Source organism: Phoca vitulina, unplaced genomic scaffold (assembly GCF_004348235.1).
Source record: "Phoca vitulina isolate PV1807 unplaced genomic scaffold, GSC_HSeal_1.0 scaffold14, whole genome shotgun sequence".
NCBI classification, from domain to species: Eukaryota; Metazoa; Chordata; class Mammalia; order Carnivora; family Phocidae; genus Phoca; species Phoca vitulina.
The window spans coordinates 22,987,367-23,003,215 of NW_022589717.1; the positions used below are offsets into that span (position 1 = coordinate 22,987,367).

The 15,849-nt window shown below is 36.2% G+C and overlaps 1 protein-coding gene across 1 annotated transcript in view; it reads right to left on the reverse strand.

Moving 5' to 3' along the window:
- Positions 1 to 15,849, reverse strand: part of TTC29 (tetratricopeptide repeat domain 29) — a 229,348-nt gene that overhangs the window by 118,343 nt on the left and 95,156 nt on the right. The window contains exon 7 of the mRNA XM_032412699.1: positions 10,641 to 10,726. Within this exon, the coding sequence (XP_032268590.1) occupies positions 10,641 to 10,726 (86 nt within the window). The remainder of the gene's footprint in view (positions 1 to 10,640; positions 10,727 to 15,849) is intronic.

The window sequence follows — 15,849 nt, forward strand, 5'->3', positions numbered from 1 at the left end:
ATTAATTTAGGCCATGAACTTTCTTTCTTGACATAAAACATCTCTTCCTTTCCATGACAGTCTATGACTTTAAATTTTTGCCTACAGATTCCTGTTTAAAAAAAAAAAATCAGATTTTCATTTTTTTGAGTATTCTGATTTTCCTATAATGCATTTGTCATTTAAATGACAAATACTATAATCTATATGACAAATACCATAATTCTTCATCATTTAAAAAGAAGAAAAAAAGCACACATGTTATTTTCCTAAGCTATAACATTGTAAAGGAAAAGAACCATCAGGAGAATTAAATAGGAAAAATGTTTAAAGAGAGTCCAACTGGGGCGCCTGGGTGGCTCAGTCGCTGGGCGTCTGCCTTCGGCTCGGGTCATGAAACCAGGGTCCTGGGATCGAGCCCTGCCTCGGGCTCCCTGCTCTGCGGGGAGCCTGCTTCTCCCTCTCCCCCCCTCCCCATGCTTGTGTTCCCTCTCTCGCTGGTCTCTCTCTGTCAAATAAATAAATAAGATCTTTAAAAAAAAAATAAATAAATAAAGAGAGTCCAACTCCCCTTTAATGAGAAAATTTAAAAAAACCATTCAATTTACTAAGATTCTAGTCTGCAATCTTTCCTACAAAAATTTATATTAAATTATTACTGTAAGGTTATCTGCTTTGCTGTTTTAGAAAGGTCATGACTTTAAATACAAAGATAACAGTAGCAAAATTATTAGTAAAACATTTTACATTAGCATAATCTCCAAATTATTAAAATATGTTTTTCATGAACTACTTAACATGCTATTTTCCAAGTAAGGCTAACTGTTCAAAAGGTATAAAATAAGATCAGATATGGAATACATACTTACACCATGCCTCAAATTATTGCTTATAATAATTTTGAGTAATATAATTCGATGCAGTTTGGAAATAAATCTCTTTTTTCAATTAGGAAATGACTATTTACTTCTATCGTGTTTCTAATCCTATCACTTTTCTATTGCTTGTCAGATAATGGGTATTTTGAGCCTTTCTCTATGAGCAGAATGTATGGAATGAAAGAAAGTGCTATTTGTGTACTGGCGGGGGTGCGTGTGTGTGGGGGGTGATGCTAAACAGGAGATCTGTGTGGCAACAATTGGGGGAAATGGGATCTGTAACAGCTGCTCCTTTTAGATTCCCAAGAAGGAGACTGCCTGAGGTGGGTCATGGGACAAAAGGATAAAGCGGATGAGAACTCTGATGTAAAGCAGGAAAATGACTGCTGAGACCTCTGAGCTTACACCTGAATCGTCTCAAGCTGAGTGGCGAGCCCTCTTTAGCATGCTTCAGAAGCTGGTGATGAACTACACAGTACCAGGAGGCAAACTGGCTGCAAGCAGAATTGTCTGCATGTTTTGTATAATAACCCGTGGTCCTCTGGGGAAAGGAGGCCATGATTTCCTCTGTGCCAGCATCTGAGCTCTCCTCAGATACTGAGGCCATTAAACAAGAACAGAAGGGTCAAATTTAGGTAATGATTTCTAATTGGCAAGTAAACGCAACTTCTATTTAATGGGCAGTGAATAGCTCTGATCTTTAAATAAAGAAATTACTCAAATTCCTTTTTTGCGGGGATAAATCCCATTTTTTTTCACTCAAGGAAAAGTTATTAATAAATTAATAGGAAAAAGTTTTCTATCCAATGTAGGTTTATTACCTTTCCATTGTAAAAATATGTGCCGATACAAAGATAAATTTAAGCACTTTGTAATTTATATATAATAACTTTAGTAAATTACAGTTGAAAACTAGGTATAAAGCAGCACTTAAAATAGATACTCAATAAATGTTACCTACCAGAGAATCATTGCTATCATTACTCAGTGCTAATTATATCATAGCCTGTGGTAATAATAATATCTTACATTTGAAAACTGTTTCTAGTCTAAAGTGTAAACATACATTTTTTCCATTTGCTCTTCACAAAGAAAAAGCGAAGCTGCCATTGCCATCCCTATTTTACACATGAAACTGAGCCTCCAAGAAGTTAAGTGACTAAACTAAGGTCAGTAGCTGGTATGTGGCACACAGGAAAAGTTATTAAGATCCATGTCTTCTAGCCTATTTGTTAGAGCACCATAGGCTCTTTCTTTCTTTCTTTTTTCTTTCTTTCTTTCTTTCTTTCTTTCTTTCTTTTCTTTCTTTCTTTCTTTCTTTCTTTTTTTTAAGTTTTTATTTATTTATCAGAGAGAAAGAGACAGAGAGAGAGAGTGTGCGTGTGCGTGCAAGTGCACAAGGGCGGGGGAAGAGCAGAGGGAGAAGCAGGCTCCCCACTGAACAAAGCACCTGATGGGGGACTCGATTTTAGGACTTGAAAGTCAGGGGTCATGACTTGAGCCAAAGACAGACACTGAACCGACTGAACTACCCAGGCGCCCCCATAAGCTCTTTCTATACAATAGTTACCTCCCATATAAAGATCGTACATCAAAACCTACTGTCAGCTCAAATATTTGACCGTTTAATGATTAGAGAGCTATTGCTATGTACACTTGAACTATATTACATAAAGGTGCTCTTTATCATGTAATAGAGCTCCTAAATAAACTCCTACTTCAACATCTTTGATGTAGACTTTCGCCTACACTTTTAACATTTTATTCTATGTTAACTACTGGTTTGGCAATACTGGAGCCTAGAGCAAAACCCAGAAATTGTGATTTTATAGATGTTTGACCATTTAGCCCTTTGGAAAATAAGTCTGTTATGCATATTAATGGTGATATAATAGTTATGGTTCTATTTTAGATCCTATACCACAAACTCTACACACGTTTTCTTACTTAATTCTCACAAAGCTGTTTGAGTTAGAGGGTCGTAGTGTCCCCATTTTATAGATGAAGAAACTAATGCTTCCAAAGGTTAAGTCGCTTGTGCAATGTCACATGATGAGGTAGGAGCAAAACTGGCATTCTGTCCTCCATCAGCCTGATTTTAAAGCCCATCATCTTAACCATTTTGTTGCCCTCACACTCCAATGAGTTGTTAAATATACTTTTAAAAGCCTGTTGAGAGTTCCTTATTCAAGAAATGCTACAATTTACTGCCTTTACTTCATGCAAACTTCTAATCAAAGATCTGGTAGCAGATGTGAGCATTTGTATCCACCCCAGGCAACTCTAACCAGGTATCATGGTACCGTATTAAACTGGCTCCAAACAGTCCTTTACATGGAGCCTGAAGCAGACAGGAAAGGGCAAACATGCAGATGCACAGAAGCAAATGCTCTTACAGACAAACCCATTTAGCCCACATACATTAGAAGGTATAGTCCAGCAGAAAAAATGTATCATAACATCATATTCTGCACATGTACAGAACTCGGCAGAGTTGAAGTATTTGAAATAACGCACAAAGGACCTGACTGCAGACAGAGCCTCAGATAGCCTCTTTCTTGATCTCTCTTTTGCCTTGTCTTCTTTACTTTCTTTCCCTCTCTCTCCTTTTATTATTTTTTCTTTACATTTTTTTTCTTATGACATGTGTTCAAGAATCTGTCACATGTAGTGCAAGAGAATAAGAAATAATTAAGGCAAGAGTATTTGCTTCCTTCCCTTTCCCAGTCTACTCATTCTGGTACAGCTGCCTTGGTATTTCTTCCTTTCTCCCCCAAACCAGCCCCACTCCTCCTGGGTTTATTATGCAGATCAGAGTTATCATTTGGAGTGGGGAAGGGAGGGGAGTAGGGATGTAAGAAGTAGAAATGAGCTTGCTGAAAAGAGTCCCGCATTCCTTGATCAGGGGGGAAAAGAGGCAGAAGGACAGAAGAAAGGAGAGGAGCGGTGAACCATGAGCGAGTGGAATACAGGAGGGAACTCTGGGTTAAGGGAGTGATGTGAGGATACAGGCTTCAGAATATCTAGAGACAGACAAATTGAAAACCTTTTTAAATGGAAGGAGAGAGGAGTTTAAAAAATAATATTACTGGGAGTTAAGAATTTTATCTCTTTTACTGTTCTTTGAGGACAAGTAAGTAGAAATTGAAATTACTTTTCTTTTAGCTTGCTGGATTTTTTTCTTTTAATATGATATACTGAGAGTGAGCTGTGAAGAACACAGATTTATTTGGGTTATGCAACGGTTTCGGCGGTAGATAAGTCTTCACTTATAAAAGTGACCACAAGGAAAACTTGTTTGATGTACATTACTGTGGAATCTGCCAAGGTATCTGTATGTCAGCTAGACTGTCATTTGGATCAAGATCCCACTGCTATCAAGGATGGGGTGACTTTTAAGGCAGAAGGTAATAAAACTAAATAGAGAAAGGAACAACTGCAAGAATTATCTCCCCCCAAACTTTGGTCAGCTAAACATTATAATCAAATAAGTCATCCTTTGTTAGAAATGCCTTCTGATATATAATGACTTTCCCTTTATTTATATATATTGAGTTGAAAGAATAAATACAATTTAATTTCAATTACCTAGCGAAACTCTAAGAATGTATCATTTCACAAATATTATCCATACCCTTTATTGTTAATATTTATCAACAATTTATGAGTTGCTAGAATATTAGTGTAACTATTTTTTTCCGATACATTATTTATTTGCATTTTTCTATGGGATGCTGCTGATAAAGCTAGAGATTTAGGTTAACCATGTATATGTTAGAAACATTCTAAGCTATTATAAAGATGCTGACAAGTATGCAAATATAAAGATGGCTATTGTTTTATATATGAAATAATTAAATAATAGTACATGTGATGAATCTTGTACTATTTGCAAAAGCAAACAAAGTATCGATATGATGAATTTTGCTTTCATAGTATAATTTTTGATAGGCTACATTATTGCTAAATAAGAAGCAAATAATTCACTGAATGTACTGAAGATTGTTAAAGTTAGTGTTCCTAAAATTATTAAGTGGAATGGAATATTTAGAGAGAAAGAAAATTCATGCATAAAACAGTGCTAAGGGAGGCCCTCCCCTTTTCTTAAATTAACTTTATAGTTGCAATATTTGATTGTGGAAGTGGGTCCAACTTTGCAAAAACCTTGAATGTGACTTTTAGTAAAATACTTTTCTCTTTGAAATTTTAAGACTTCATAAGATACATTTACCTTCTAAAATTCAGAATTTACTCTACTTGTAACATGTGCAGGTCTAAATTGATGATGGCCAAAGGGAATTAATATTTCTTTTCTCGGCACCTGATAAATGCAGGTAGCATTTTCACCTTTAAATGTCAGGGTCTCGATGACCTCCTGCACAGGTTTATTAGAGTAACTGTCACTTCTCTTCCCCAAATACCCTTTCTTCATTAGCAGGGATATCAGCCCTAAATAAATCCATTATTTGGTCTTAGTTTAACCCTATTCTCTCATCCAATAAAGAACGTTTTATTGGCAAGGAATGGATGACCAAACTGTTCATATGCTTGTCAATATATCTTTCTATTACATGTATTAATCATTTATTAGTAGATTAAGGCCCTTAAATTAAGATCCATTAGCAAAATTTCAAAAATCCCTTCTGTTTCAGATCGTCAGAACTATTAATCAGTAATATTTACTCATGACAGGTTTCTCTAAGCCAACTTTCTTTGAACAAATCACGTAAACATCTTTAAACAGATGAACATTATTGAAAGGGAGAAATCCGTGAGGGAAAGGGGCAAATGTAGAGCAAGTTACTAAAACTTTAAAAAGAGTATATGGACTTGAAGCCAAGAATGAAAGACTGACCATGAAAAGGGGAGGGAAATGCTGAATCTAACTATCTGCTGTCTCTGGCTGGCTCCAACATGACCAAGCTGATTTCAGGGCATTCTTACCCCTCTCCACAGCCACACTGTGACAGCAACACCATCCATGCCTTCAAACAGATGAAGATAGTGTTGGTCATACTGCACAGGGTGGGGAGGTAGGAAAAGAGAGGATTTCAAAAGAAAAAATTTTTTGTATGTTGAATGTTTACTTTGTGATCAGATAACTGGGCAGATATCTCATCAATCAATGAATTAATCTTATTTATTAATTGATCATGTAATTTTTTATAATATATTCACTAAATCAGGAGTGCTCTGTCCTGCTGTGGGGTTTTAGTGCTTTTATCTCTGAAAGGAAGCAGGGAAAGTGGCTAAAGTTAGGTATTAGAGAGAAGGAAAAGACATGACCTTCAATCAGAAATCAAAGCAAGATATCAGGTTTTGTGGAAATCTGTTTCATTTCAGTAGCAAAAACAGGCTGCCCTCTAAAATCAACCTGAGCAAGAAGACCTCCATGGCCCGAATCAGGGCCAACTGCTCATGTCCGTTCTCCATCCCAGCCACACCCCAACTCCAGCTTCCTGTTCCTCAGTGATTTCTTGGTACCTGTTCCCCGTCTTCTGTTGTACAGCTGTGAATCTGATGCCTTCTCTACTTTGCTCTCAGCATCTTGTATCCAGATCTGACAACAGATCCTTCGCTGGTCCTGCAGCTCTGCCCATGGACTTGGTCCAAATTTTAAGCTCAGTTCCTGTAAGCCTTCATTTCTGGGCAAGCTGTGTTTCAAAAAGACAACAATATTCTACTACAAGCAAGACCTGGGCTCTGACGACAGCTCCTCATTCTTCCCAACTGCAAAGGCTACTCATTACTGTAGCAGTGAGCCTGGGGCCTGGACTATGGTCTGCCGTGTTTCCCAAAGCCTCCACCCTGGATGGAGCATTAAATGACAAGAATTAAGTAATGCTGACTCTAACCAAGGTACATGCCTGGGGGAAGGGGTTGAGTTCTGACAGGATATATCTTCAAGGAGCTCTCATTCCAGCCCAAAACCTGGGATAGGAGGCAGAAGGGGTTTGCATATTTCTGTCTTTTAGATATGCCCAGTTTCCTTGGCTTGTATATGATCATCTATTCCTGGTTTTCTTCCCACCTCCCTGGATACCCCTGCTTTGTACCTACATCCTTCACCCAGCTTGGCCCTAGGCCTTTTTCATTCATCATTATCAACTCTCTCTAGGAAATCTCCACTCCAGTGCTTCAATATGCTGAAGACTTGCGTATTTACACGGTATCAAATGTGTATAGTATCTCCAATCTAGACTTCCTCTTGAGCTATAGACCTACATATACCACTATTTGATCTCTCCCTGGATAACTCCAAACTCCTCAAATTCAACATATTCAACAGTGAACTCCCCATTTCTCCCCAAGCCTGGGTATCTGTTAGGATTCCCTAGCTTAGTAAATGACTCCAGCATCCATCCAGTTTCACAGCCAGGAACCTAGGGCCATCTGGGCACCTCTGTCTCCCTCACTTTCCATACTTAGTCTATTACCAAGTCCTTCATAACTTCTGAAACCACTTCCCTCCATCTTTACTACTACTGCTAAAGTCCAGAGACTTAAGTTAGAGTAAAAATAATAAAAGCTAACAATTACCAAAGGTTTATTATATACAAGGCCGGCACTCTTTTAAAACTCTATATAAATGATCTCTCCTAATCACCCTATGTATTAGCTTCCTAGGACTGATGTAACAAATTACCACAAACTAAATAGCTTAACATAAAAGAAATTGATTCTTTCACAGTTTTGAAGGCTAGAAGTCTGAAATCAAGGTGTCAGCAGAGCTGTGTTCCCTTCAAAAGCTCTGGGGGAAGATCCTCCTGCCTCTTCCAGCTTCTGGCGGCTCCAGGCATTCCTTGACTTCTGGCAGCATGACTCCAATCTCTGCGCCATCTTCATGTGGCTGTCTCCTCCCTATGTGTGTCTTCTTGTCCTTTGTTTCAAATCTCCTTCTGCCTTTTTCTTAGAAGGCCTCTTGTCATTGGATTTAAAGCCCACCCAGATAATCCAAGATGATTGCCTCATCTCGAGGCCCTTAACTTAAGTACATCTGCAAAGACTCTTTTCCCAAATAAGGTAAGAATCACAGGCCCCAGGGATTAGGAAGTGGACATTTATGGCCACCATTCAATCCACTACACCCTAAAAAAAGTAAGTATAGTTATTAGTCCCCTTGGATAGATGAGGCAATTGAGACTTAGAGAGTTTAAGGGACTTGTCCAAGTTCACACAGCTAATATGAACATGAGATTCATGTTTGGTTTATAGTTTCTATACTTTCAGGAGAACAATTTCAATACTTTTCTGAAAGGAGTAACAGTTTCAAGAAATTTGTCCCTTAGATGCCAAATATTGCTTCTTCAATCCATTCATTACTAGACCACACCACTAGTGTTATCTTCTAAAATTATAGATCAGATCCAGTGCCTGGCATGATGTCTGTCATACAGAAGGTACTTAATAAATAGTTGTGAATAAATTAATGTGATCACGTCACCAGCCTCATCAAAAATCATTAAAAATCCCACATTGCTTAAAATGAGTTTCACACTCCTCAACAAAGCATTTAAGACCCTCCAACCCCCCATAAAATTAAAAAAATAATAATTTTGGAACGAGGACAGTCTTCCTAAGAACATCCATAAGTCATGGAAAAAGAGATTGATAAATTTGGTCATGGAATTTCAGCATGGAAAAATTTCATAAGTAAGGTCAAAAAACAGTGGTCTGGAAAAACATTCACAACACATATTACACATATGTGCCTAATGTCCAAAGGAAGCAGGTACCTTCATTTATTTTTGTTGGATGTAAACTGATGAAGCTTCTTTGAAGGGAGGTTTAGAAAAAGAATATAATTTATCTCTTCCCTGAGCCAGCATTTCCACCACTAGGAATTTATTCTGTAGATCATCTCTCGCTTTGGCACAAAGCTGTTCACTGCTACAACCTTTGCAATAAAACTTGATTGGAAATAACCTAAATGCCCACCAACAGGAGCCGGTTACATCCATTATGGTACAACTATAACTTGGGACACCATGTGGCCCTTTTAAAATGAGGCATGTCTTTATGCCTCAGTGAGGAAGATGTTAACTCAAGATGCAGAACACTACATATAAAATGGTACAATTTCGTAAACAACAAAAAGAACACATATGTATATGCACTTATATGCTATACATACATATAAATATTTTTGAAGGGATAAACCTGAAACTTGTAACTGCATTTGCCTTTGAGAAAAGAACAGTGAGACCGAATACCAGGGTGGAGGGAAGGTGTATTTTTCAATGTTAACTCTATTGTATTGCTTGAATTTATTTTGCCATGTGTTTGCATTGCCCAGGAGAGATAGAGAGAGAAAGGGAGAGAGAGAGAGAGAATTTATAAGCTAGTTTTCACCTAATTTTCCATCTTGATTTCATACCTGCACTTGACAATTCATTGCTTCCCAAACATACTGAGTATGTTCATGTTGAGTGTGTGTGTGTGTGTGTCTGTCTGTGTCTAATGTCCTATCATTCTTGACTCCCACAATTTCTGTCTGTAGAAATCCTGTTCTTCAAAAGCTCTCCATGCAACCTCCCTGATCGTCAGTGTTGGAATCAACCACTCTTACCTCCGGACTCAGAAAAGCCCTGTTCATCCTGCTTTGAATTATAGTTATGTTCTCAAGTTGGCCATTCTCATTAAATTAGCTCCTAAAGGGAAGTGCTGACTTCTGTGTTCCCTAGAACACAGCATTGCTGAATGTATATCATTAACCAAAAACTATTAAGCAGAAGAGTCATCTAGAATAATCTATTTCCCATGATGACCCAATTTTTTTTTAAAGATTTTATTTATTTGACACAGAGAAAGAGCACAAACAGGGGCAGCTGCAGGCAGAGGGAGACGGAGAAGCAGGCTTCCTGCAGAGCAGAGAGCCCAACATGGGGCTCGATCCCAGAACCCTGGGATCATGACCTGAGCCGAAGGCAGACGCTTAACCGACTGAGCCACCCGCCCCCCAGTTTTAAGGGTGACAGAGAAAAATATCTAGCCCAAATACAAGAATCCTCCTTGGCATGACTAACCAAAACAGCAAATCAGAAATCCTCAAAACTGAAGATAAAACCAATACTGTATATCAGATAAAATGATTACAAGAGATATATGTGAAATGAAATAGGAAGCTACACTTGAAATATATTAGAGCTAAGAGAAAAATGAAAGAAAAAATGATTTCTGTTATAATACAGAAAAAATAGCTCTTGACATATTTTTGGTTTTTTTTTAGCCAAACACATGAACTCTGGTCATAAAATAGGCACACACTGATTTTTATCATGAAGCAGGCTACTTCTCAGATTGGAACTAACGGTGCTCTCCATATTTGCTGCCTCCTGCCACAAAGGTCCATAACAATGCAATTCACTCAACTGCTTAATAACCACAGTCTTTTCCAAGCAAAATTTCCCAAATCGTAAGTTTACTGTAATTTGGTTGTTTTTCTTTCCTTTTCTTTTTTTTACTATTTACTTTTTGCCATCATTTAAACCCATATCCTCTCATCCTCAATGATATGGGAATGAGTGTAGAGGGTCACATTACTCTATATGTTTAACTTTCATGTATCCAAAGCACTTCATGGTAATTGATTATACACTGCCTACTATAAGCAATAAAACCAATTTTTTTCTGCTTCTAGAACAGTTACTCTGCTTTAGTCTCTATATAAAGGTAGAGGACCACCCATTTCTGTTGGTTTTATAACAACATACAATAAAGTAAAATAAATACAATAAAGTAAAAATTAAAAATGGCAATGATTAAAAGTTTACTTCAACTTACTGTTAATGCTGTTTCATACTCTCCAGCAGCTAGGTGTGCTAAGCCCAAGTAATAGGAAGCTTCTCCTTCCATCTTTTTGTCACTTCCTAAAGTTGAAAACGTAGAAAAATTGTCATGGCATTAAAGAAACTGATTTACGACAATAAGCAGAATTTTTGCTTTTTAAGACAGTAGAAAGTTGTAACAAAGTGTACAGACTTATGAACAATTCCTGAAACCTCACTGTGTACTGATTTTAAAAGGCTGATGTTAATATAAGTTACCTGACTCACAAATGTTAGACTATAGTGCATTAGCCATGTAAGTAAGAGGAGTTTTCTTCTACATACACAGCTCAGTATTATCAGTTTGACATTCGTATGTAATGTCTATACTGGTCCACCATGTAAAGACTCATAGTCATCCAGCACAGTTGCTACTACAGACATGAAATAATTGGTAAAGGGCATCAGCTTTACATGGTGCACAAACACATGTACACAGAGAAATGGACATTCAGTTAAGTCTAACAGGGCAGATAATTACCAAATTAAGGAATTATTGTTTTGATTAGCTTCAATTTAAAAGCTATTGGTTAAAACCTGGGATGAAAATGACTGACAGCTTGCCTTCTTGATACAACATTCCATGGGTATTTTGAAATCCAAACACATTTTTTCTTTGCTAATGACTGGTAATACTTCTCATCATCTTTTCAAAGGAATTGTAGCCTTTCTAATTTCTGTGAATTTGTTTTATTCCAGGAGTTATCAAAATCTTCTTTCCAAAGCAATATGTGTAGTTGTGTAATGCGCTTCAGTGAGACATATATCATACCATCTAATAAATACACAATTTTTTACATTTATATACTAAATATATAAATCAACAGACTTACCAGAACCATTAAAGTTTTTCATTTTTAAGAAAGAATACTATCCTCTTTCTACTCTTTGGCTTTTAATGTTACCTAACTCCTGGGTAATACAAATGCTGGCAGCTCCACCCCCCGCTCCCCTTTAGATTTCTGAACTCTGTATTCCAGCCATGATGGATTTCAGCAGGAGCTAACAATTCTCCATACTACATTCACTCTCACCACTCACTGAATTACTACTTGTGAAGCAGTGGCTCAACTGAAAGACTACAAGAAAACAGGATGGCAAATGCCAGTGACAGTGTTGTTATTATTATTCTCAAGCAATTTCATTATTGCAGAGAATTATAGCCTCAAGATCCCACTTCAGCAAAGCTGATGGTGCCATTGATCCAGCCTGGGGATTTTTAACTCTTACAGTTTATCCGGGCCTTAACTTCTTATCTGCTATAGGTTTATAAGTGCTAAGGATAAGGATGGACCTAGGAAAGGGAAGGATGGGGTAGGAGGGAGAGGTTATGAGGGGAAGTTGTCTCTTGGATATTTAAAAGTTGATTATTTATAAGCTGTACTTGCTCTATTAAATGTTATAACTATGTTAAAGTAGTATACTAACAGTGGCATTTGCTGATTTAGTATCACCATTTGCATCCAATTTTATGTAAAGGGCAGCCTAGCAAAGAAAAGAAAAATCGACCCTTGTTGATAGATTTTGAGGCAGCTAATTGAAACAGTTGAGTCACACTAAATATTAGCTTTAAAATGGGATTTAAGCATGAGAACTTTTCCTGCTTACTAATTGAAACAAAATTAAGATAAAGTAAAAGCATAAAATTAGGAGGGAAATGTCAGCATTATTAAAGTTGAATGACATATATACCAAAGGAAAAAGGGGCAAAATACTATTTATATTATTGTGTAGTTTATTTGGGTGGGTTAAATTAGTATTGGCTTTAATGATTCAATAATCATTCATGTTAAAGGAAATACGATGTTTTATGGTCAAGACCTAAATTGTCCATTCTTATACTGGTAAGTCTGTAGAGAATCTAAAGAGGGGGTCATCACAGAGGTCTAATGGATAGAGACAATGTGTTTGGGAGTAACTCAAAAGTTTCATTAAAATGTGTCTTAAAACTTCCATTTGTTATTTGGCTAACATATATTCACTAATTCATTTATTCACTGAATATTTACTGAGGACCTATTCTGTGTCAGGCACAGCTCTAAGCACTTGGAATACACCAGTAAATTAACCAGAAACATTTTCTGTCCTTGGAGAGCTTACATTTTAGAGGAAAGGGACAGAAAGGGATACAAAATAAATAATAAACATAATAAATTTTGTGGTAAATTGTATGGTGATAAGTACTCTTGGAGAAAAAAAATACAGCAGGGCAAGGGGAACTGAGAGTGCTAAATCGGGGGTAAAGAGAAAAAAGCAGCTTTCAATATTAAGTACAGTGGTCAGGGTAGTAGATCTAACTGAGAAGATGGTATGCACAAGAGAATGAAATTAGGAATTGATAACAAAACATATGGGAGACTCATAAGTATGTGGAAATAAAACACACTCCTAAATAACTAGTGGGTCAAAGAAGAACTCAGAAGGTAATAAACAGGAAAATACTTAGAAATAAATGAAAATAAACAAACAAAAACAACAATGAAAGCTAATGGGATCCAGCTATAGCAGTGCATAAAGGGATATGTATAGCTATAAATGCCTATTTTAAAAAATAAGGAACATCTTTTCATCTTCTAAAACTAAAAAAAGAGCTAACTAAACCCAAAGCAAACAGAAGGAAGAAAATAATAAAGACTAAAGTGAAAATAAATGAAATAGAAAACAGAAAAACAATAGAGAAAATCAAAACTAAAAATTGTTTCATTGAAAAGGTCAACAAAATTGACAAACCTTTAAGCTAGACTGAATAAGGAAAAAAGAGAGATGTCTCAAGTTACTTAAATCAGGAATGAAAAAGGGAAGATCACTATAGACCTTAGAGAAATAAAAAGGGTTATAAGGGAATATTATGGACAATTACATACCAACAAATTAGATAAACTAGATGAAATAGACAAAGTACTAGAAAGGTATAAACCACCAAAATTGACTCAAGAAGAAACAGAAAATCAGAATAAATCCGTAAGTAAAGAAACTGAATTAGTAATCAAACTCTTTTCCACATAGAAAATCCCAGGCCCAGAGGGCCTCACTGGTGAATTCTACCAAATGTTTAAAGAATAACCAATACCAATTTTTCACAAACTCTTCCAAAAATTGAGAGAAAACACTTCCCAAATCATTCTATGAAGACATTATTATTTTGACATTAAATCAGATAAAGACATCATAAGAAAACTACAAACCAATATCCCTTGTGAATATAGATAATAAAAGCCTCAACAAAATATTAACAAAGTGAATCCAGCAACATATAAAGAGGATTATGTACCATGATCAAATGGGATTTATCTCAGGAATGCAAGATTGGTTCAACATATGGAAATCAATCAAAGTAATATGCCATATTAATAGGAAGGATAAAAACCAAATGCTCATCTTAATAGATGCAGAAAAAGCATTTGACAAAATCCAATCCCTTTGCATGATAAAAATCTTCAACAAACTTAGAATAGAAGGGAACTTAATAATGTTAAGGAGTACCAACAAAAACCCCACAGCTGACATCATTCTTAATGGCAAAAGACTGAGAGCTTTCACCCTAAGCTCAGGAAGAAGACAAAGATGTATTCTGGAACCAATTCTATTTAACACTGTGCTGGAAGTTCTAGCCAGTGCAATTAGTCAAGAAAAATAATAGGCATTGTAAAGGAGGCAAACTCTAACCACTAAGGGTTTTTTGGCTGGACCTGAGAATTAAATTGACATAAGACAGATTAATAGGAGAAAAAACACACAAATTTACATAAGTTTTAGGTGACATGGGAGCCTTCATAAGGAATGAAGAGCCAAAGAAATTGCAAAATCTACATGCTTTAGTATTGGGTTGAACAAAGGGAGGCAATTGTGGAAAAGTAAGCAATGCAGGGAGGCTAAAGGAAAATAAGGATTATTTTAACAAAGTCTGTACAGCATTCTTTTGGCTCTGACTCTTCATAGAAGAATGTTTCTTTTCTTGTGGTACAGGGAGGGCATCTTTCACATGGCAGTTTTTAATCTCCCATTTTCAGGAGGAAAAGGGGAGATTACATACCCTTCTTGTATCTCTGTTGTTTTTCAAGTGATTTTAGCTCAAATGCTCCTTATGCCAAAGTGGTTTTTGGAGTTGTATATTCTGTCACCCTTCAGCATCAAGATCAGAAAGGAGGAAGTAAAGCTATATTTGCAGATAACATAATATTATATATGGAAAAATCCTAAGGAATCCATAAAAAACCATTAAGGCTAATAAACAAGTTTAGCGGGATACAAGATCAACATACAAAAGTTAATTTTATTTCCACCTCCAAGCGATGAAAAATCTGAAAATGAAAGAAAAATATCCATTTCTAAAAGCATCAGAAAAAAAAAACATTAGAAATAAATTTAACAAAAAGGCAAGTTGTATACCCTAAAAAATTCAAAACATCATTGAAAGAAATGAAATATGTAATAAATGGACAGATAACCCATATTCATGGACTGGAAGACTGAGTGTTAAAATAGCAGTATTTTCCCAATTGCTTGACAGTTTCAATTCAATCCCTGTGAAAATTCCATCTGTCCTTTCTGCAGAAATACGCAAGCTAATCCTAAAATTCATGTGGAAATGCAAGTGATGCAGAATAACCAAAGCAATCTTGAAAAAGAATATTGGAAGACTCACATTTCCCAATTTCAAAACTTACTACACAACTACAATAATCAAGAATGTGTAGTAGTGGAATAAGGACAGATACATAGATCACCACAATAGACTTAAAAGTCCAGAAAACATTTATGGGCAATTAATTTTTGATGAGGGTCCTAAGACAAATTGTTGGAAAAGAATAGTGTGTACAACAAATAGTACTGGGACAACTGGATATCCACACGGAAAACATGAAGTTGGACGTTCCTCATATCCCCCTTCACACACACACTTAAAAATAGACTATAGGCCTAAATATAGGCATTAAAATTGTACAAAACACTTAGAATAAAATGTAGGAGTAAATCTTCAAGACCTTGGATTTGTGGAAGCCTTCTTAGTTATAATACCAAAAACACAAACAACAAAACAAAAAATAAATTATTTTGGACTTCGCCGAAATAAAAAACTTGTGCTTCAATGGAAAGTGAAAAGAAAACCCATTATTTTCAAGCCATATCTCTGATGAAGGACTTGCACTTAGAATATATAAAGG